At 48.3% G+C, this 22055-nt stretch overlaps 1 protein-coding gene across 4 annotated transcripts in view; it reads left to right on the top strand.

Moving 5' to 3' along the window:
• The window catches only part of PLB1 (phospholipase B1), a 143479-nt gene that overhangs the window by 38767 nt on the left and 82657 nt on the right, over nt 1-22055 (top strand). For 2 of the 4 annotated variants that reach the window (XM_047853239.1, XM_047853238.1), the window contains exons 3-14: nt 4267-4328; nt 5450-5516; nt 6652-6710; nt 10469-10509; nt 11082-11125; nt 13965-14055; nt 14401-14452; nt 16297-16383; nt 19301-19363; nt 20106-20185; nt 20471-20546; nt 21927-22022. In XM_047853239.1, coding sequence (XP_047709195.1) covers nt 4267-4328; nt 5450-5516; nt 6652-6710; nt 10469-10509; nt 11082-11125; nt 13965-14055; nt 14401-14452; nt 16297-16383; nt 19301-19363; nt 20106-20185; nt 20471-20546; nt 21927-22022 — 818 coding nt within the window. Of the gene's footprint in view, nt 1-4266; nt 4329-5449; nt 5517-6651; nt 6711-10468; nt 10510-11081; nt 11126-13964; nt 14056-14400; nt 14453-16296; nt 16384-19300; nt 19364-20105; nt 20186-20470; nt 20547-21926; nt 22023-22055 lie in introns of those variants that run through there. The other 2 variants (XM_047853240.1, XM_047853241.1) reach the window with 2 other exon arrangements.

The following is a 22055-nucleotide window of genomic DNA, read 5'->3' as shown; positions in this document are numbered from 1 at the left end:
TGTTTGATCAGTTTTTTATTTCTTATTTTTATCTTTTTAACCTGGCGTTCTAGGAGTCATCCCTGGGTCTGCATGGTTTAGTGATCAGTCAGCGACTCGGACAGAGGTCGTGCTCAAATGACTTGGGTTGCTAAGGGTCCATATGTGTAGGTTGTGGAAGGACACAAAGTTTGAATCAACTCTCAAGCTTCTCTTCACTTATTCCAGGTCTTCCTAGCACAGATGTAGATTTCCAGTCAGCCAGGAGAAAGGAAAGAGCATATTTCAACCTTCCTCATTTCCTGGATTGCCCCCATTAAGGATCTGATTAGTTCACCTCTCACCCTAACTTGAAACAAAACATTAGGCTAATAGAGCCGTGGATGTTACCCATTTATTAGTTCACTACTATACACTGTCTTTTGTCTGTTTTGTTTTGTTTTTTGTTTTCTCTCTTGGTTTCTATTTATTTGGTGGTGTTTCCTGGTACTTTTTTTTTTTATTGGAAGCCGGGCATTAGAAATACAATTTCATGTTGTAGATGGTGATATCTTCCTTCGTAAAAGCAGACAGGTAGGGGCATATCACCTTAGTCTATTCTGGAATAAAAATGATTCAAAGTGGACTCCGTCTTTTTTGCAGGATGGCCTATTTCAAGTTTATCCCTACTCCAAGGGTCTAGCTCTTTGAAGCACCAACTGAAACCCAGGATGTTTACCAGGCCTGCCCTCCTTGATGCACATTACACCCTAGTGTTTCTCTCCAGTTTCACACAACTGCCTGAAGCTCTGCGTGGCATGTTAGCCTCTTACCTGCTGATGTCTCTTGTCAGAGATTTGGCAAATGTTTCTAGGGTAAAACCAGCACCAAATGTTGGGCCCATGCTCTTCACTTCCCTTCTCTCTGGCTATTGACCCCTCCAGTTCTTGCTGCCTTTTTGACTCTCAGTGGAAGGGCACGATCACGCATGTGCACACACACAGAGAATGTGGAAATGCACAATAGGATTTCTGCAGAGGGAAAAATCAAGGCCCAGAAGATCCCATAGTGTTTGCAGGAAAGAGATGTAGGGATCCATCTACTGTCTGCAAGAACAGTCTCCTTTGAGCCCCTTTAAAGCCTTTCAGATCTAGAGTCAGCAGATGGAGACTCTCAACCCCATCCTACTTCTTGAAAGAACAATGTTAACTACTTCTGCTACAAAATTATGCTAATAATGACCTCTTTCTCTCTGGATTGTTTTGATAAGGAACAGCACCTTTCCTCAAAAAGAACATATTTCAATATACACCTTGTGCAGGCACTGGGCTAGATATTCTGCTTATGTTATTTGATTGAAAATTTTTTAGAAATTATAGACAGCTGAGTGTATTAACAGTCATAAAAATCTTTCTAAGGAACCTACTTTTTATAGCAGGGGACCAAAGGGTTTCTTTGAGGAGAGATTTGTTTGTTTGTTTGTTTGTTTGTTTGTTTCTCAGGCTTAGAGCCTGGAAGACTAGGATATGTGCTGAACAGGACATCTCTCAAAGACAATGGGATAGTTGGCTTCCACACCAATGCTCCTTTACCTGTGGGATTCTGGCAAAGCCCAGTGAAGAGCTTCAGCAACAGCCGACCTGACAATCTAGAGGCAGATCCCAGGCTCCCATCTGGGCTTCCTGGGGCTAAAGGCTACTGCTGATCCCCAGGTGCCATTTTCCTGTTTTACCTTGATGATCTCTTTATAGTAGCAGAATAGATTGAGCATTGATTGGTTGGCGAATAATGGCCATGGGGCCAAATCCGGCCTTATGCCTGTTTTTGTATGGCCTGTGGGCTAAGAATAGATTTTACATTTTTAGATTTTTTTTTTCATGTAGATGTCCATTTGTTCCAGCACCATTTGTTGAAAGGCTCTCTTTTCTCCATTATATTGCCTTTGCTTCTTTGTCAAAGATCAGTTGACTTTACTTCCATGGGTCTGTTTCTGGGCTCTCTACTCCATCCCACGGATCTCTTTGTCTGTTTTTCTGCCAATACCACATAGTAGCTTTATAGTAAGTCTTGAGGTTGGCTAGTATCAGGCCTCTGACTTTTTTCTCCTTTGATATTCTGTTGACCATTCTGGGTATTTTGCCTTTTCATATACACCTTAAAATCCGTTCATTGATATCCACAAAGGTTTTTAAAGGTTTAAATGGTTGGGAAAAATAGAAGGGTATTTCATGACACATGAGAATGATATGAAATTCAAATTTCAGTCTCCAGAAAGTTGATCTGTTTACATGTTGTCTATGATGTCTTTCACACTACAATAGCAGAACTGAATAGCGACCGAGACTGTATGGTCTGCAAAACCCAAAATATTGACTATCTGGCTCTTTGCAGAAAATGTTTGCCAATGCCTGATCTAGATCTTAGGCTGTGACTTACACTTAGGTTGTTGGCTATGAGCACAGCCCACAGAACCAGATTGCCCATTTTCAAATCCTGCAGTCACCATTTGCTAACTGTGTCACCTTTAAAATGTCACTTAACCTTTCTGATGCTGTTCCTTATCTATAAGGTCGGGCTAATAGCATTTATCTCAGAGAGTTGTCATGAGGATGAATGAATTATTTCATGTAAGTCTTAGGATGCCTGACGTATAGAAGCTGCATATAAGTGTTAGCTACCATATACATTTGTATCCTAGCTTTAAAAAAATAAGTCTCTCCTCCTTGCCCTGCTAATTCACCAACCCTACCACCCCCAGAGGGATGATCATCTTAAAACACACGTCAACACTCCTGTCTTTGAAGATCAGTCATGGCTCCCTGTTGCTCACGGAGGAGTCTGGCGTTTGCAGCTCCATAGCCCAGCTGCCTGCCTCTACCCTCCTCTACCCTGCCCTCCACTTACAAATCTGCTCCAGCCTTTTCTAGCATTCTGTCCTTGTCCACACCCCTGTTCCTCCCTGTCATGTGGCTCTTTCTGCCCAGAAAGCTTTCTTCTGGGAATGTAAGGATTATCACTGAGATCTGGGGCAAGTTACAGCAATCATTCCTGCCGTGAGCTCCAATATGGAAATCAGTGCCTGATCTCACAGTGGGCATGAAATGGAAATATACTCTCACTGCTTATGAAACTCCAGATAAATACTTTTCAGGGTCAAAAGGTAAAGCTGCAGAAGACGGCAGAGGTAGAAAAGAAATCGAGCCATCTCCCTCAGGTCAGGCCCCCCACTTTGGCGTTGTCTAATGCTGTTTGGGGCTTCTCACATGGTACATCCTTACAGAAAGAGTGTACCAGGGGCAGAGAACTGGGCAAGGAAAGTCAGAAGACACAAGGGACCAGGATTTATGATTAGGTATCAGTATCATAAATGTATCATGAAGCTGTTAAAGTAAATATCAACATTACATAGCAATATAAAGAATACTCACAATACAATATTAAAGGGAGCTTGCAGGATATAATGTAATCCACACTGATTATAACTAAATGGAAAGAGTGCCCCGTCTGGAGCCTGATGATAGACCCAAGAGAGTGAACAAACCACGTTTGGTTATTGGGGTAGTGGCACTGTGGGCGAATTTTTGTTCCTTTATTTGGAGGGCTGTTAAAGGTACTATAGTGTTACTTGTGTATTTCAAAAATTAAGTGTTTTATGGGAAAACTCTTTGGCATATACACTTAGGATGAGTCTTTTATCATATGTAAATTATATTTTGAGAAGGTAAAGAAAATGTAAATATTTTGTGAGACTGCCCCAAAGTCAGCTGGGAGGAAGAGAATGTCTTTGAGGTTTGCAGTTTCTCTACCTGCCTTTTCTTCCCCCTCCACCTCACACTCAGCAAGACCCTTCTAGACATCCCCACGGGAATCTCACGGTTACCTCTGAAACTCACCTAACCCTTCAGACTATTCCAGAATGTCCTTTGCCTCCCTTGCTTTGTCCTGGATCCCCAAACAACAGCAGCTAGGTGTCCAACATTACCTTAAGAGTTCTGCCCTTTGCTAAGGAGCCAGTAAAGGTATCTTTATGCCTTTATTGCTAGATAACAGCATGATGAAGGGTTATTACTGACCCCTGCCAGGTAACACTCTTGCTTTTCAACTTGGGGACTCTGCCTTAATAGGCTGTGTTAATGAAAGCAGGTGTCCCTGACAATGGAGGAGATAGCTGGAGGGATGAACCTGGACTTTTCTACTACAAGGGACATTACTGAGCTGGGCACATAGATAGAGCTGGAAGGAAGGGCATGAAGTCTGTAAATCTAAAGCTGCAGCTAAATAATCTGAACTGTATTTGCTTTCTTTTAGGGCTCACCCAGGCCACTACCTCTCCTGGCGAGAAAACACTGGAAAAGCAACTATCACCAGAGGTGAGGGCTTTGTCCTGGTAGGAGAAGAGGGGTGGCTGGGTGGGTTCCTTTTCTGGTGGGTATATCCAAATCTCGATGCAAGTTGGCAGGTGCCCCCCTGAGGTCTGGATGGAATGGGCTGGATGAGCTGCTTCCCCCGGGAGCAGTGAAGCTGCCTGGTACAGCAGAGAGGGCACAACCATATCTCCTGGAATTTGAGGCTCATCATCTCTGCATTCCGAGCTGGTGGTTCCCAGAAGCGTCCAGAAAGAGTTATAAATGGGCTTGTTATCTCTGTGAACCTTGAGCAGATGCCGTGAATTATCTGGAGGCATCTGGGTGAGGTCTTCCCAGAACATCCACAAGATAAGGGCTGAGAATAAATTCTTTATCTCTTACCGAAATCAGTAATTCCAGAGAAATTAACTTGTGTCTTGTGACAGTGAGATGTGGTCAAGCAGCCTATTTATGGTGTGTTTTCCCCTGTTGGCATATTTCCTATTCTACTCTTGATTCTGGGGAGAAAAGATGATCTTCCTTCCCAACGCCTTCTATGTGATTGCCAGCAGCTGCTCTGGACCTGTGTGGGCACCTGATGAAGCCTGAGTGGTCATGTGAACCCGAGTGCTGGTCACCCAGTCCCTTCTCTGCTCTCAGCAGCCCCTCTGGGCTTGGGACACACTGATATGGCAGGGACTCCCGAGTTTCCCAGTTTCTGGTTTACCATTCATTTCCAGCAGCACATGAACATAATGCTTCCTGTACCTGCTTTTATGCAGGTAAGCAAGTTAAAAGAGGGAAAGTAGATGATATAAAAAATATGATAGCATAGAATGGATTATTTTTAACTTTTTAGTCTAGATATACTGGGTCTCTTCTTAATTATTTTTTTTACTGTGGTAAAATACACATATGTTTTGAGGCATCCTTACCTGCCACTTGCTAAGGGCATTGTCAATAGACACATGTTCCCTTTTACTAGGTGAACGGGGACTATGATGAACATGACTATGGATAATCACTGCTTCTGAATTTTGAGCCTAGAGAGAACAAGTACATGGTCAAAGTACACCAGATTTCAGGACCTACAATATTTCTCTACGAGGGCAGTTGATGTTTCTGATGTTTGGTTTCTGTTGCAGGCCCTGAAGAACTTTGCATTCTCATGCAACCCAAAGAAGTCAGGATCCAGTGTGCCTCCGAAGTCAGGTATGTGACCCTGAGCCATGAGCCTGGAAGGCTGGCATCTTCTTTGTGAGGTGGCCAGCAGAGGCTCCAGTCCTACTCCTCTTGTATCCTTTGGCCATCCAAGCCTCTTCCCCAGCCTCAGTCCTTAACACCTCCTTTCCCTTCAGCCATTTCTATAGAAGGACACCAGAGATAGAACCAACATGGCCCCACAGTGGCTTGCCTGGGAAAGGGTGACCTCTGGGAGCTCACCTTCAGGGGGCCCAGATGGTGCCATAGGAGCTGTGGGTTAGAACTTGGTCACTCATGTGCCTTCCTGGATCTCGTAAGCTACAGTGGCTGTTGTAGACATTTTTCTCCTATAACAGGCTAGATTTGTCTAATACCTGGATGGTATGAGTGTTGCTCTTGAGCTGGCTGTCTTCTCTGGCTTTATTCTGTCAAATAGTTGCATTATAGACCATGTTTAATGGCTTTGCTTATGTTTGCATTGCACTGTCTTATCAGTTTCCAGTTAAGCATGCTATCCTTACTATTCTGTTATATAAGGAGTGTAGCTAGGAAAAGAAATCGATGCACCTCTCAGGAAATGATCTCTTCAGGAAGTTTACTTGTAATGGCCCTGTAACATGACCAGGAGTAGGTCCGTGGTTTCTAGGGAGACTTTAGTTCTAAAAATGCTTGTGGCCCAGGTGGGTCATGGAGGCTTCCTGGTGGACCATTTGCATATGGCTTGCATCTGAGGTTTCTGTGTGTTCACAGAGTAATGTTCTCCGGCACTCTTTGAGTGCCGTTCTCTGGCACTCTTCAAGCTGACATTATCCCTTTTGTACCCAGGTCATTTTCAGGTCATTTCAGGTCATTACTGGTTACTTATTAATGGGGAAATGCAGAGCCAAGGGATAGAGGGAAGCAAGAGGCAGCAAGAGGGAAAAGGAGGGCCATGAGTGACCTTCCATGGGATACCTGTGGCTTCCAGAGAAGAATGAGCCTCTTTTCAGCTGGGTTCCTATGGGTCCCAGTGACCACCTGGTCTTCAGCTTTCCACTGCCATGGCTTTTCACTGCCATGGCCTGCCCCTGCCATCTAGCATCATTGGCTCATCTTGTGGGGAATGCAGATCTAGACCTTCTTAAAGGAGTTCTTGTCTTTGCAGTCCACTCTGTGAGACCTTCTGATATAAAATTTGTGGCAGCCCTGGGCTACGTGGAACCTGTGAGTATTTCAAGGATGTGGAGGTGGGAGTCAGGGTTTGGGACTGGTGAGCCTCAGATGCATGCCTGGTAGTCAGGCAAGGTGTTTCATTTCGGGAGAGAAGAACATTCTCTGACTTAGAAGCATTCTAAACCCTAGAGGGTTTTGTGTGTGTGTGTGTGTGTGTGTGTGTGTGTGTGTGTGTGTGTGTGTGTGTGTGTGTTTGTGTTTCAATCAGATGAATGACTCCCTTTACATCAGGATGAGGAAATTTTGGGAGTTTCTCATTAAAGAATTAAATCAATGGATAAATAAAGTCAAAGATCACAGAGAAATTTAAAGATCTCTGAAACTTTCTATTTATGAGCTAAAGAAAAATCATCCTTACACGCTTGGTGAATTTTTAAAAATCTACCCATCTTTGCTAATAGATTTTAGGTGGTATATTTTATATGGTCAGATGAAGGGGAAAGAAAGCAATGAGTGAGGCGGAAAGAACAAGGAGAGAGAGATGAGCAGCGAAAGAGGGTCTGGAGAGAAGGGGGTTGGAGAACAGAGCCAAACGCCAGTATGATTTCCCAGGTCGGTGCTGGCTTCCAGCAGGACCCGCCCCCCCACCCCAACCCTGGCCGGGTCTTGGGAAGGGGTGCCCAGGCCAGCATTCTCCGCTCTACCCCAGAGTCCTGCTGCATCGCGGCCCTGGAACCAGGACATTCCCCTCCCCCACCATCCCCTCCAGTGCCTTTCTCCCTCCTCCACCTACCACAGCTCCTTCCCAGCGGCCCTTCCCTGTCCCCTCGCCACAAGCCCTGGCCCACTCCCCATGCCCGGTGCTGGCCCTCCAGAAAGAACCAGACTTCACATTAGAAAACAGACCAGGGGCCCAGGGGAACCTGGCAGGCAAGGCTATCTGTGCCTGGTGTGACCTTGAGTGTGTGTAGATGGGGGTGAAGGTGGGGGTCTGCTAGTGGGAGAGTGTGGAAGGGGAGGTGATTGAGAAAAGAGGCTTCACGTCACGGATAGCACGTTGAGTTTGCTGAGCCCATGTGTCCCTGTGTGCCCGGAACGTGTGTGTCCCTCGCTGGAGGACTCGAGCACTCTCCCGTGTAGGTAGAGAAGTTCAGTGAAGGGAGCCCCCTAAGTCAGGTCTCTAAAGTTAGACCTGGCTAGGGGTGATGACTTCCCCTCTGTGGTTGCAGCTCTGGGAGCTCTCGCGCTCATGAATTATGCAGACCCCAGGGCTCCTGCCTGTCACTCTTGGCCCCCCCTTTCTCCTCCTGTGAGCTGGCCTGGCACTGAACACAGCTCCAGTCAGGGATGGACTCCCTGCTCCCAGAATCTTATCATACAGACGGCACCTCAGCCTTCAGGGTGAAACCTGGAAACACAGCTCCTAGGAGGCAGCCTTCCTGTCTACCCAGAGACTGCGATTGTGAACTCAGCCTGGTTTATAGAAAGTATGGGGCCAGGGAAAAATCACGGAAAGCAGTGTATTTAGAAAGAAAAGAATTCATAACACTGGTACTTTTTTTCCCTTAATTCCTGAAACTTTCTGTAACTAAGGCTCACTTACCTGTGCCTGTAGTATGCGTTTGTTGAATTCAGCCAGACCAACTTTTCCTCAAAGAACTTTATTTTTTTTTTAACATTTTTATTTATTTTTGAGACAGAGACAGAGCATGAACGGGGGAGGGCAGAGAGAGAGAGACACACACACACAGAATCGGAAGCAGGCTCCAGGCTCTGAGACATCAGCCCAGAGCCCGACGCGGGGCTCGAACCCACAGAACGCGAGATCGTGACCTGAGCTGAAGTCGGACGCTCAACCGACTGAGCCACCCAGGCGCCCCTCCTCAAAGAACTTTAAAGAGCAGATTTACAAATGCTCATAAAATATTTTTCCAAACTAACATGCGGTACATATGAAATGTATAAGAAAAAATCAGGGGCACCTGGGCGGCAGTGGGTAAGCTTCCAACTTTGGCTCAGGTTGTGACCTCACAGTTCATGAGTCCGAGCCCCACATTGGGCTCTGTGCTGTCAGTGCGGAGCTCACTTCGGATCCTCTGTCCCCCTCTCTCTGTGCCCCTCACCCGCTTGCTTTCTCTCTCAAAAATAAACAAATGTTAAAACAAATCAAACAAAATACATGTATACAGAATAAAAAATTGAAGATCTCATTTGATCACCTCTTCTGCTCAGTCTGCACAAGCACGCGCGCACACACACACACACAAACAGGCGTGCACACACACACACCAATACATAGGAAGAGAGTGTGTGTAGCCTAAATAGGGTTATACTGCACGTAGTATCTATGACTTGTTCTTTTGTTTTGCTTTGTTTGCTTAACTAAGAGTTCTAGGCATTTTCTGTGCCGGGGAGGTTACAGGTCATTCTAGCAACTTCCTTGAAGACCAGGCTTGTGTCTCATTTAGGTTTGCATCTCCAGTGCCATAGTGCATTCAGCCAAGGTGATATGGAGAGAAAATGGCTGCCAGCAGGCAAGATGGAGACATAGGAGTTTGCTGGGTTTGTCCCAGCCTTCCCTTTCTGTGACTTCTAACTGGGCTCTTCTCCCGCTCTCCCCACCTTGTTCCTCTTGTTCTCTCTCTTTCCTTCCCCTCACCAGCCACAACAAGCTTGTTCTGGGCAGGGGCTCTGCTATCATTCAGGTCCCCTTTGCTTGGGCACAAGCTGCCCACTTTGCCTCAGCCCAGCAGCCCGCTGCTCTCATGACTTCACGGCCTGGCATCCTGGTTTATGATTCCTGATTTTTGTTTAGCTTGCCGCATTTCCCTGGAAATTTTACCTTTCAAACTCCTTCTTCCTGGGGAGTAAAAACACTTTGTCCCACTTAGATGAAGGTTGTGGTCAGCCTGCCCTCCCAAGAAGGCTCCAGAAGTGTGACCCAGTTTTACAGACTGGTTGTCCGCTGAGCGGGGTGGGTAAGGATAGACAGGCTCTTTAAAGAGAAGCAGCAGAAGACTGGGTGTAGGTAGTGTGAGTACAACTGTCACCTGTCACCATGACACCTGGAGACACTATCTTCTAGGAAGTCGAGAGAGAAAATTTGTGTCAGAACCTGTGAAAATACTACTACTGATGATAGCTAATACACACTGAGTACTTTCTATGTACTGGACGCAATTCTAGACTCCCCTAGAAGCCTGTAAAGGACACATTGCCCAGGTGGCTTCCCACAGTCTTGCCTCCGTCCAAAGTCAGGGAACATCTTCGGCAGGGAGTGTTCTGTGTTGTCCAGCATTTTACCGAGAGGAAAATGAGAAGCGTCATTCATTCAAAAAACACTTATCAAGCAAATATTCATTGAATACTTCTGAGGTGTCAGGCACTATTCTGGGTCCGAGGAATATAGTCAAGAACAAAACAGACACAAACTCTTGCCCTCATGCACTTAACACTTGAGTCAAGGGAGACAGGCAATAAACAGAATTTCAGATGAGAAACGTCATGCAGTAAAACAACCCCTTCTGTGTCTAAGTGGAGGTTAACATTCTACACAGAGGCATTTGAATCTAAGCTCTGCTGTTGCTGTTTCCTGTTCTGAAGAAAACATTCATGCCTTCAGTTGCTCTGGGCTCTGATGAACAAATGAGCAAACGTGTTGCATAGGAAGCCTGACATTCGTGAGCAGAGTTGGCCTTTCTCTGGATCCATGGGCTCCCTTTTATTGGTAGGAGGCAGCCGGGGTCTTGCAAGGACAGGCTCTTGCCTCCTTCTCTGGCTGGGCTGTTCACACCTCCTATCTTTTCCAGCCTCCAGACTCTGGGACCGTTGACCTGGAGAAGCAAAAATGGTAACTGTTCTGGAACCACAGAGCCATAGAGCTGAGAGGAGCCTCCAATAGGATCTGCTCTCATCTCTTGGCTTGGTTGTTGGGGAAACCTGAGGGCCAGGGAGGAGACAGCTTGCTCCAAGTGGCCTCAGGAGCAGGTGGCAAAACAGGGAGGAGAACCCAGGCTCCTGCCTCCTCGCCCGACACTCCTGTGCCCACACATCCCCCTGGGGCCTCTGGGTGAATAGGCAGGAAAGGGGGGGGGGAGGCGTCGAATATGGAGTTCTTCCTACCACCTGTCTCCTTGCTCTGCTTTGGGGGAAGCATGCAGGGTTGGGCCGGGGTCCTTCTCCTTCTACACTGGGGCTGCATCCCCTTCCAGCTTTGGGCCAGACTAGAGGAGGACCCAGCAAAGCTGTTCACCCTATTCTGGTGGCTCCATAGCCATCTGTGGTGTGTCTCTGACTCCAGGAAGGATAAATCCAGAACCAGAGTGAGGCTGAGCCACGGCTTGTTATGAACTAGACCACATTAGTGGAGAGAAAGGGTTGACAGGTGCAGTCTGAGGCTTGCATGTTTGCTTTTACTTGCAGGACGGACAGAAGGCCACAGCAGGCATGCATGGAAGTGGTGACAGGTGGGTCCTGTGTCTTTATGGCCACGTTCCAGATTGTCCCCATCCCTCCCAACAGAGCAGCATTTGGGTTAGTGAAGAGCGTGTATCCTATTGGCTATTTCATCATGGAGCCAGGGTATGAAAAGTCACATACCCAAAAGGTGGGGGGGCGTGAGAAATGTGTCTGAGGGTCTCTGAGCAAAAAGAAGGCGTGAGGCATTAGGTTAAGGGACCCGGGGGAGACCTCAAAGTGGCAGAGTCCTGAAGCTCCTTCTCCCCGAGGACCCCAAGGCTGGACTTGTAGCACTTCCTCGAGGGAAACTCTCCACCATTCTTCACTCCCCTCTCCCCACACCAAGGAGAAGAGCCAGGTCTGATTTTCAGTCTATTTCATTTTGTAATAACTTCCTTACTCGTAAAATAAAGATGTCAATTGGGTTCAGGAAAACGAAATGAAGAAAATAAAAATTAACTCTAATCCCGGTACTCAGAGATGATCGTTGTGTAACATTCTGGCCTTTTCACATACGAATGTGCTTATGAATATGCAATTCGTGACCTGGCTTTTCTCATTTACTGTCAAAGGTCCCTTACAACTCTATTAAGACCTTCTGAAGCCTCCAAGTCCCTTAATGCCGCTGCATTAGCCTAGCGGGATGTTAGTCACCTGTGCTTGGTGCTCACAAGCCAAGAACGAGGAAACCACCTTTCACTTCATAATTAGAGCAAAGATGCTGCAATGTCACCTCCACATGATGAGCACAGCGAGTGAGGTAGATAGTGCCCTGTCAGCCCAGCCAGTGAACTTCTCCCAGGGCCTGGGAATGACTAGGATCTCTGCAAAGGACAGGGATGAGCAGGATAATGCCCCTGCTTTCAGCCCTCCCCTTCCAGCAGGGAAGGCTGAGACCGGATGTCCAGCCCTCCAGGATTTGACTGACGGGTGAGGGGATATTGCTGACCAAAGTGGCGGCAGGGCCCCCTTGCAGAAGGTCAAAGTGTTCCAAAAGAAGACGTCCCAAACAACTTAGTGGCTGTCGCAGCTCTGCCTCGGTTTGGCCCCATTTTCCTTTAAATGGTAGGAAAAGAGAAGCGTGGTGGGATATTTGGGGTGTCTGGGAAGGTGGGATGTAGTTTAGGCTCTGCAGCACAAACACAGCTGCTGCTGTGCCTGATTTCTCAACTCGTCTCCATTTTTTGGCCCCTCACCCACATGGTAAAAAGTCCTGGTGACCCCTCGTACACCAGCCGAGTGACCAGGAGTCCCACTAAGCAGAGCTGCAGCAGGAGGTGGGGCAGGGAGGGCAGATTTTGCACCTGAACGTCCTCACCCGGAGCTGTTGGTGCAGCCACCCTAAGGCATGGGAGAATGGGGCGAAGCCGAGAGCTGGACCGGGAGCTCAGCAGCTAGTCTGCCGAGGAGAAAGGGCTTCAGGGACATCCAGGCCGTGCAGGGGTCTGTTAGGGTTGGCCCAACTTTATCTGGCTCGGCCCACCTGTCCTTCAATCCCAGAACCTCCAAGCTCTTCAGATCTAGCCATGCCCTTGCCCACCGTGGCCGTTTTGCAGATGGGAAAACTAAGTCTTGAGGAGGTGAATGGACTTTCCCAAAGTTACACGATCAGTACGTGGCAGAGTCCCTTTGAATTCAGGTGGTCCAGCCCCACAGCCTGCGCCTTTTGTTGTGACCTCACTGGAGACTGAGAGAGAGGCAGCCCTAAAACAAAATGACGGGAAGATTTATGCGAAAAGAGCATGGTCCCGTCTGATCACAAAAGAACAATACGATACAAACACCTCTACTCTGGAAAGCGATTCTCTCCCAAAGACCTAGCACCAGCTTTTCATGTCTTGTCATTTGCTCTCACAGGCTCTCCTGAGGGGAGCGAGGGAAAAGGTCTTCTCTCTCCCAGCCGCCCGCTTGCATGCACACACGCGTGCACACACTCACACGCGTGTGCATACACTGTCCCTGTCATCTTCAGCTGGCCTCTGAGCTTCCTGTTTTCTCACCACATGTGGGAAGGGGCTTCTCCTCCTAGTTGGTCAGGACTTAGAAAAGGAAGCTCATTAGTTTGGGTTGAGGATGAAGACCCAGTCACACATGACTTGGGTGACTGTCCAGGCTGACAAAGCCAAGAGACCGGTCTCCTGACTTCCTGCCCGCTGTCTGCTATCTGCACAGTATGGGCTGGATTCTGCTCCCACAGAGCCCCAGGCCCTTCTGGATGGGGGTAAAAGGGAAGGAGGGATTGGGGGTGGGGGGAGGCATCTCCTTCCCATGACACTCTCCCGGCTCTGCCCTCTCCTCTCTTGGGATCAAGATACAACTTAACTACTCCTGACAGCACTATTTTTAGCGGTCCTCTGGCTGTCAGCTCTGGGACATGTGTTCCCCGGAGCTTTCCCGCCCTGCTGTCACTCTCAGGAGGAGGAAGGGGGGCTGGGAGGCAGCCTACCCAGGTCCCTGTCCTAGCACACTTCCCCTAACGAGTCGATGGTGCGTGATGGTGAAAAGCTTGGTGTTTCAAAGCTCTGGTTCAAATCCCAACAACCTCAGTTTACCGTGAGAACTTGGGTAGCTTGCTTAGTTCCTCTCCGCCTCAGTTTCCCCTTCCCACATGTAAAGCACTTAGCGCTGGCTTGGCCTAGCCCTGGACAGGTGCTAGCTTTCAGCCCCAGTCACTTCCGGGGGCCCTCTCCGAGACTGACCTCGCAGCCGAGGGCAGGTTGTGAAGGGCGTGCTTTGGAAGAGTGGAGTTACCCTGGAACCTCCCCCTACGAGGTGGCGGGGGAGGTCTGCCTTCACAGGTCCCCTCCAGCTGGCAGGGCCACAGCCTCAAAGCAGCTCTCTCTTTAGTCCTTTCAGACATCATCAGATATTTCAACCCTTCTGTTCTGAGGCCTTTGTGCGCCCCTGGGAAGACAGTTGTGGCCCACACTGGTGCTCAGTAAGTCCCGTTTCTGGCTTCCCCTGGGACTGTGTACTCCTGTCTGTCCTGGGCATCTGGATGGGTTGGGGGGGGCGGGGGGGGGTACTGGCAAAGTCAAAGAGGCTTAGAAATAAAGGTTTGTATTAAATCAGAGTCAAAATGTGTCTCCCGCATGGATTTCAGTCTGCCTGATGGGCCTAATTTTAAAAATCAGGTCAGTGTCTGCCCTGCAAAAGCCAGGGGTGGTGCAGTGTGGCCTCGGGCTCTGAGGCTGGCACTTGCGCTGGAGCCAGGGGCAAGCTTCCAGCCCTCAACAAAGCTCTGTTGGACTCACTTTCCTCTCTGCTCGCTCCCTCTCTGCAGAGACTTACGGGCAGAGGCGGAAGGACTGGTGCGGAGCATGAGGGAGAACCAGGTGAGGACCCGCCTGACTCTGAGGTCGGGGCTGCCCGTGTCTGCTCCGAGGCCGTCAGACCAAACACACCGGGCAGGCGTGACCCCACTGCCACTGTGCCCTGAACACAGCAACCGGTGTGGTCTGGGTTCCCCAAAGATGCCCTTCCTGTGGCAATTCTCTGGAGTCCATTAAAACACAGGGCTTCTTCTTACGTCCGCAATGTGGTCCTGCTAAAAGTCAGCAGATGAAAATGACTTCCCACCCGGGAAGGCACTTGAGAGCTTGGCTTCCACAGGGAGACACTTTGTGAGTCCTGACTTCTCAGCCTGTTGGCTGTGTGACATTGGGTAAGGCCCTTGACCTCACTAAGCCTCAGCTTCTACATTTATGAGATGGGGGTAATAAAAGAGGCTACCGGACAGGTTTAGGGAGGATTAAATGGGGCATCAGAGGTACCTGGCACGGAGGCATTGCTCCAATGAAAGCCTGTAGTTGCCAATGCCATTGAGGTGATGATTGTTGTTATTTTCATATTCATTTTAGGTCTTAGGTGGAGGTCATGTAACCTACATGCTGGGGTCTTGGGCAGTGTGCCCGGTGGCCTCAGGCTCTGAGACTGGCACATGTGCTGGGGCCAGGGGCAAGCTTCTGACCCTCAACAAACCCATTCTCCTAGCAGTTCAGATGCTCTTTACTCAGATGAATTTGTAATAAGCATCCCCAAATGTTTTGTGGCCTCCTTACAGGCAAGTACCAGGTCAAGGCAAGCCTTGCCACCAAGCTGGCTGTAACCAGCACTGAGCTTGGACTGCTGGAACCAAGAGAAGATGCTATCTGGGCCAGCCATGACTTCATTACAGAGTTCGGGGATTAAAGCTAGGTCATTTCAGGTTCTACGAGAACAGTGACGAGTGCAGGAGCTATGCTATTAAGTGTTTCCCCTACTGGGAGAATTCCAGAATTTCTAGAATACTCATAACATTCTGGAGAATGGCTAGAAGATCCTGAACCTAATCCCATAATTTTACAGATGAAGAAACTGAATTCCTAAGGAGTCATGGGACCTGCCCAAGTTCACACAGCTAGTTAAGCTAAAATCTAAAGTGCAGCCTGGGTGACAGTCTAAGGTTTCTCTAGCTCACCGCATTGCCTCTTAAAAAAACAAAATGAAAGTTTATTTTTTTCGTTCTGCAACTAATACACGTTCATTATAGAAAAATCAGAAAACACGGATAAACAAAAAGAATATTAAAACCATTCTTCAACCTGATACCCCGACATAATTGCTGTTAACAACTTGATGTATATTCCCTTCTGTATTTTTTCTAAGTATATATTTTATTAAACAGGGATGTTACTGGATGTAGCTACTTGTTATAACCTGCTTTTCTCAATGTAATATTTCCCATGACGATAATTACATTTTCCAGCGTTGTCTTAGCAGCTATATCTTATGAGTGTTCCACAATTTATACAGCAATCCCCTATTTTAGACATTTATGTTGTTGCCAGTTTTTCGTGCTTATAAACAAGGCTTCATCATTGCAGCTAAATCTTTCATGTATCCTTGTTTCCTTAAAATATATGTTGGGAAGTGGAATTATTAGATCAAGAGATATTCCCTTAAAAAATAGTTCTTGATGCATTTTGCCAAATTGCCTTCTAGAGCGTTTATACAACTTTAGATTCCTCCCATGTACTTCTTCATTGGAAAAAAATGCATAAATATGATTTTATGGGTGTGGCTAATGAAATTGACAGATTTGAAAAGGAAAAAGTTCTCTTAATGCCATGTCTTACCACTCTCTCCTTTTATGCTCTTGTCCTTTTTCTTTCTTTCTTTCTTTTTTTTTTTTTTCCAGCAACTTGACTTTCAAAACGACTGGAAGCTCATCAATGTGTTCTTCAGTAACACAAGCCAGGGTCACCTCTGTCCCTTCGCCCAACAGGTAAACCACGGGCTGGGAGGCAGAGGGTTGCAGGTGCAGTGGTAGGGGCAGCCAGAATGACCTTAAACCTGCCTGGTCTACACCTGTCAGGTGGAGCCTGATGGCAGCTATTTCAGAACTTGGGCAACAGACAGATAAATAAATGGGTGTTAGATATCTAAGGGCTCAAGAGCCATCTCTAGGGACAGTGTTTTTAATGTACCATCTTTCATATCAAGGAAAGGAAAGTGAGGTGTAGAGAGGCTGAGTTAATAATTATTCTGCAACTAAGGAAAATCCGCTTCCTAGTGAAAAATCATTTGCTTCTTGTAGGCTCTGCTTGTATTTAGTGCTGAATTTGGGAAGAAAAGCAGGATATGTGTGTTCTTGTCGCCTGTTGGCCCATGGGCTCTAGTTATAAGGGGAAGCTAGTATTTCTGTGGGAAGACTGCAACTTCCAGGCTCTTTGGCATTCCTGGAAACCAAACATGAAACGTGTGCCTGCGTTTATTTATGTAGGTGACTATGACTTAAGTCTTTACTGGAGGTTAGTCCTGGTTAGGATCGGTTGAAAGTATAAGGGGTGGCTTAGATGCCCAGGTTATGGTGACGTAAATGGCACACAGACTCTTCCTCAGGAGCCTGAAGGCACGTAAGTCACCTATGGTAGACCAGTTATCTGCCCATGGGGCATTCAGCCCCATCCAGGGCCCCCACCAGGCCACGGCACAGGCATGGGCGGGTGAAGTTTCTTGAGGTCCTTTCCTCTTTCCTGTGCTCCTCTCCCACAACATATGCTCTTGCCTTCCTTCGAATGGCCCATGCTCCCACTTATTCTTGCCCCACCATCCACCCTCCCGCCTTCCATTACTGATGTCGAGCCCTTGGAGAATGCCGAGGGAGGCCCACCTTCCCTGACCAGCTTTTGTGGAACAATATTCCTACAGATCTGGGTGTGTAGCATATAGATCTTGAACCTTTATATTTCTACTTTACTCTCTGTTTTCTCCAATGCCAAGTGAAACTTACATGCCCTGTTTATTCTCTGCTTCCCCTTTTGGTCATTATACACACCAACATTTATTCATGAATTTATGCATTCATGCGGTGAAGTGCTCAAACAAGCATTTAGACATTGCTGAATTCCTCTGCATATCCATCCATCCATCCATCCATCCATCCATCCATCCATCCATCAGTTATCTATTCATCCATAAATTCATCCTCTTTTCTTCCATGCAGGTATGTGCTATTGTATTCATAATGAGTTTGTTTATGCTAGCATTTGTTTTTTTTTAATGTTTGAATGCATTCATTGATGCTCACACTCATTCATAATTCCTTCCATACACTTTATTTCCTATTCAAGCATTATGGATTATTGTATTCTTTCATGTATTTATGCCTTTAAGCATTCTTGCCTACACAAGGCATTTCTGTATACACACATCCATTATGCCTTATTTACTTTTATTTTTAGTTGTACAAACAAAGCACAAATGCTTTTGCCTTAAAAATAAAACTAACACATTAAAATCAAAGCTAAAATACTGTTTTGCCACCACCTTGACTCAGGAGTGTCTAAAGCAGGGTTTGACATAGGGGTCAAACCACGCAGGGATCCCTGGGTACCCTAGGGAAGAGGGATGCCCTGAACGTGGTCCAGATGGGCAGCAAGGACCTTTCTAGGCAGTACCCGAGACTCTTCGGAAGGGAAAGTGTGATGCTGACTGTCATGCTCAGGGAGAGACTCCCTTAGACTATAAGAAATGGACAAAAGGCTTTATTGCTGCCTACGGTGACAGAGCGGGCTGAACCAGCCTCGAGAGGACACTTTTGCGTCAAAGCAGGGATGTGGGGTAGGAGCTGCCCTTTCTCGCTGTTCCAGCCCGAGTGATTGGCAGCTGTCTCCAGAGTCCCTGCCTGTGTCCCCGCAGGAGACAGAACAGCGACTTGGCCTTCTATGTCTTCCTGTCTGAGCCACGTCGCCTCAGGGGACAGCTGGTTTGCAGGCTGCTTAGGAGTTTGTCTTGTCGCAAAATTTATCATTAGTTATTTTTTTCACCCTGAAAAGGTAAACCAGGGTTGATTTTTGAGGTCTTGTCATTTGTTTATATATTTTCATTACAAAGAATTGGGTGGGGTAGGAGGTGTCTTTAAATACTCAGTAATAGGAGTTGGCTCGGATTCTCTCCCTGAGCCCTTTCTCCCTGGGGACCCATGTGGCAGGGAGAGGTCTGATAAAAGTGTGCCATGCAGAAGTTTTGAGGCCCATCTGGGTCCTTAAATCCAGCGGTAATTGTGTTCCTCCTTTGGACCTGATTTTCTTCAGATGAAAGTGATTCTCAAACTTAAAAAGGGGGGAAGGGGCACTGTGGTGGCTCACTGGGTTAAGCATCTGACTCTTGATTTCAGCTCAGGTCATGGTCTCACAGTTTGAGTTCAAGCCCTGCATCAGGCTCTCTGCTGACAGCACAGGGCCTGCTTGGGATGGTCTCTTGGTCCTCTTTCACTTATTCTTTCTCTCTCTCTCTTAAAATAAATAAATAAACTTAAAAAAATAAAAGGGATTCCATCAGTCTTTGTGAATAAGTCTGGTTTCCCCTCCCTCCTTGAGAGCTTTGGAATGGCCCTGACCTTGGTTTGCCCTTCCCTGACACGGAACTTCCCATTTTAGAGAGTCTGGTTTTTCTTGGTGGATGATGGGTTGGGGAAGTCAGAGAATGGGCAAAAACCTGGGACCAGACTTCCTCCCAGAGGCTGATGGAAGAAGTTTTATCTGAAGAAAATCGGGTCCAAAGGGGGAACACCATTATTCCTGGATTTAAGGACTCCGATAGGGGGTGGGGAGAGAAAGAGGCAGGCCGGCAGGAGCCTGCACATCCTTGGTGCCCTGGGCCCATCCCCACCTGCCCTTAGCACGCTTCTCCTCTCCCAGCACAGGCACGCGGCGGGAGGTCTGCTCAAGCTAGCTGGAGTGCTGGACTACCTGCACCAGGAGGTGAGACTACAGCTCCCCGGGACCACGGGCCCTGAGTTTCCCTTCCCCAAAGACTCCTCGGGCAGCCGGCAGGAAGTTGCTCTTCCAAGGACTGATGGGGCAGGTTCCGGCTTATTCTCCAGTGGCCTCCACTGAGACAGGGAAAGTGGCCTCAGAAGGGAGACCAAGACCCAGGGGAAAAGCAAAGTGGAGAAGCCAGTCTTCTTGCCTTTTCAGAAAAACCCGGGTCAGGTATATAGCTCTTCACAATCCAAGAAGAGTTCTGAGCAAGACTTCTGGAAGAAGAAGGGATAGAGCACTGGGGTCTCAGTGGCCCTCCTCTTTCCTAAGGCCTCTGAGTCTGAGGCAGTGACAGCCCAAGGGCCTTCCCTTTCCGGCCTGACCATGATGAGCAGGGGAGCTCTGTGGCTCTCACCCCAACCCTTTGATCCCCCGGGAGGCGGCTTTTCTGTCAGGATTACAGTCCCGCTGCCACCAAGGTCCTACTCCCCTGTTGACACTGTGGTGGGGCGGTGTTCTGCCCCCCCAGGGGATGGTGAATGACACCTTTCCACGGTGGCAGTGCCGGCAGCTTTGGAGAGACCCCAACCAAGCACGTCCCAGAGGAGGTACTTAACCAAGGAGAGGCCTGCCGTGTTCAACCACACACCAAACAGGCTCAAACCAAGGGTTCCAGAGAAGCCCCTGGGCAGCAATGGTGGTGACCTTGCAAATGCTCACCTTCTCCCTCGTATCCTCCTAGGTCCCCAAAGCGTTTGTGAACCTGGTGGATCTCTCTGAGGCTCTGGTGGTTTCTCACTGGCACCAAGGGACTCAGCTCAGGTAAAAAGGGAAGTGAAATGAAACCAGCATTTTTTTGACTAGCTGCCATGTGTCAGGCACAGCACGGGGCACTTCGTGTCCCTCAGCCCTATGAGAACGACCCTACCCTTCGTCCTCCCCGACGTGTGCCTCCTCCTCCTACACCTGTAAGACTTCCAACTTTTCCTTCGGTACTCCCTAAGCAACTTCCAGGGTCCCCCCACCAGCTCCCTTCTTCCCCCACGGACAGCATGAATAGCCAACATCGCAACCACGCTCTCATCTCTGGCTTGTTTTAACCGGCAGCCTTGCAGAAGAGCCCTGCAGATACTCAGGGGAGACCGTGAAGCTTTCCGAGGTTGTGACACAGTGGTCCTATCAGGTGAGCCCACCCTCAGACACTGGCTGTTGGCCCACAGGGACAGGTGATCCCGGAGGAGAACGGGGGTGGTAGGAACAAGGAGGGAGCAAACTTGTTCATGTCGAACTTCTTCCATAAATTCAGGACTAAGAGTCAGGGACCAAAGAGAGCTACCCTTCCTTCACTTTCTGGCCATACTTCGGTACTCTCTTGAGCACAGTGGGGACTAAAATACTGGTGGGGGGCGGGGGCGGTGGTGGAACCTAAAGTAAAAGATCAAGGGGTGTCTGGGTGGCTCAGTCGGTCAGGTGTCTGACTCTTGGTTTCAGCTCCGGTCGTGATCTCATGGTTCACGCGTTCATGAGTTCAGCCCGTGTCGGGCTCTGAGCTGACAGCGCGGAGCCTGCTTGGGATTCTGTCTCTCCCTCTCTCTCTGCCCCTCCCCCACTCACACTCTCTCTCAAAATAAATAAAGTTAGAAAAAAAAAAAAGATCAAGGAGAATTTTGCAGATTCATTCTGAAATGCCTTTGGTTGTCATCACCACTTGTACCACACGTCCCTGGCTGGTGAGCTGGTGGTGCCCAGGGTGGGCTTGCTCCCCAGACCACAACCCATGGGCAAGTCAGGATTCCTAATGATGAGCATTCTGGTTTAGAGAAGAGACCCAAGGGAGCGTGGATGGCTCAGTGGGTGCCATCGTCCCTTCCAGCAAACAGCTCAAAGCACAAGTTCCTCCTGATGCGTGTTAACATGATTTAAAAAAAAATTTTTTTTAAGTTTACTTATTGTGAGAGGGTGGGGAGGGGCAGAGAGAGAGAGAGAGAGAGAGGGGAGAGAGAGAATCCCAAGCAGGCTCCTCACTGTCGGCACAGAGCCCGAAGTTGGGCTCAAACTCCCAAACCGTGAGATCATGACCTGAGCCGAAACCAAGAGTTGGACGCTTCACCCACTGAGCCCCCCAGGCGCCTCTAACATGATGGTTTTTATTTAAGAAGAAAGCCCTATATGAAGTTATATACGGCACTTCTCACTTTGGAAACGACAATTTTGGAGTGGTCAATAGCACATCCCTCCACGGAACCCCGCCCTTGAGGAGAGCGTGGGGGCCCCAGCTCGTGCTGGGCTGGGGTGCACTTCACGATCACCCAGAGAATATACTTCAGGTTCATCTCTGGTATTACGTGATGCTGAGGCTTCAGAGGAAAACGAAACCCTGATGTAGTTCATCAAAGGGCCCCAAAGTGTGAGACCAGGGGGAGCTTCCAAAAAGCATGTCATTCAGAACCGCACAGAGGGGCGATTCTGACCCGGGGACCTGCTCCGAACTCCCTGGTGGGAGGATGGGGCAGCCTGGCCTTGCCGGGACTCAGGTGGCACACTTCTCTGCTCCCTCCTTCAGGAGAGCTGGGACCGTCTCCTGGCCTCCAGCAAGTACAACAAGGAGGAGTCCTTCGCAGTGATTTTCCAGCCTTTCTTCTACCAGACCCTACCCTCGGTGAGTGAGGGGGGCTGCGAGGAGGTGGGACCA

This window comes from Prionailurus viverrinus, chromosome A3, assembly GCF_022837055.1.
Source record: "Prionailurus viverrinus isolate Anna chromosome A3, UM_Priviv_1.0, whole genome shotgun sequence".
Taxonomy (NCBI): Eukaryota; Metazoa; Chordata; class Mammalia; order Carnivora; family Felidae; genus Prionailurus; species Prionailurus viverrinus.
The sequence above is the reverse complement of the archived record's forward strand: the minus strand, read 5'-3'. Positions and strand labels throughout refer to the sequence as shown.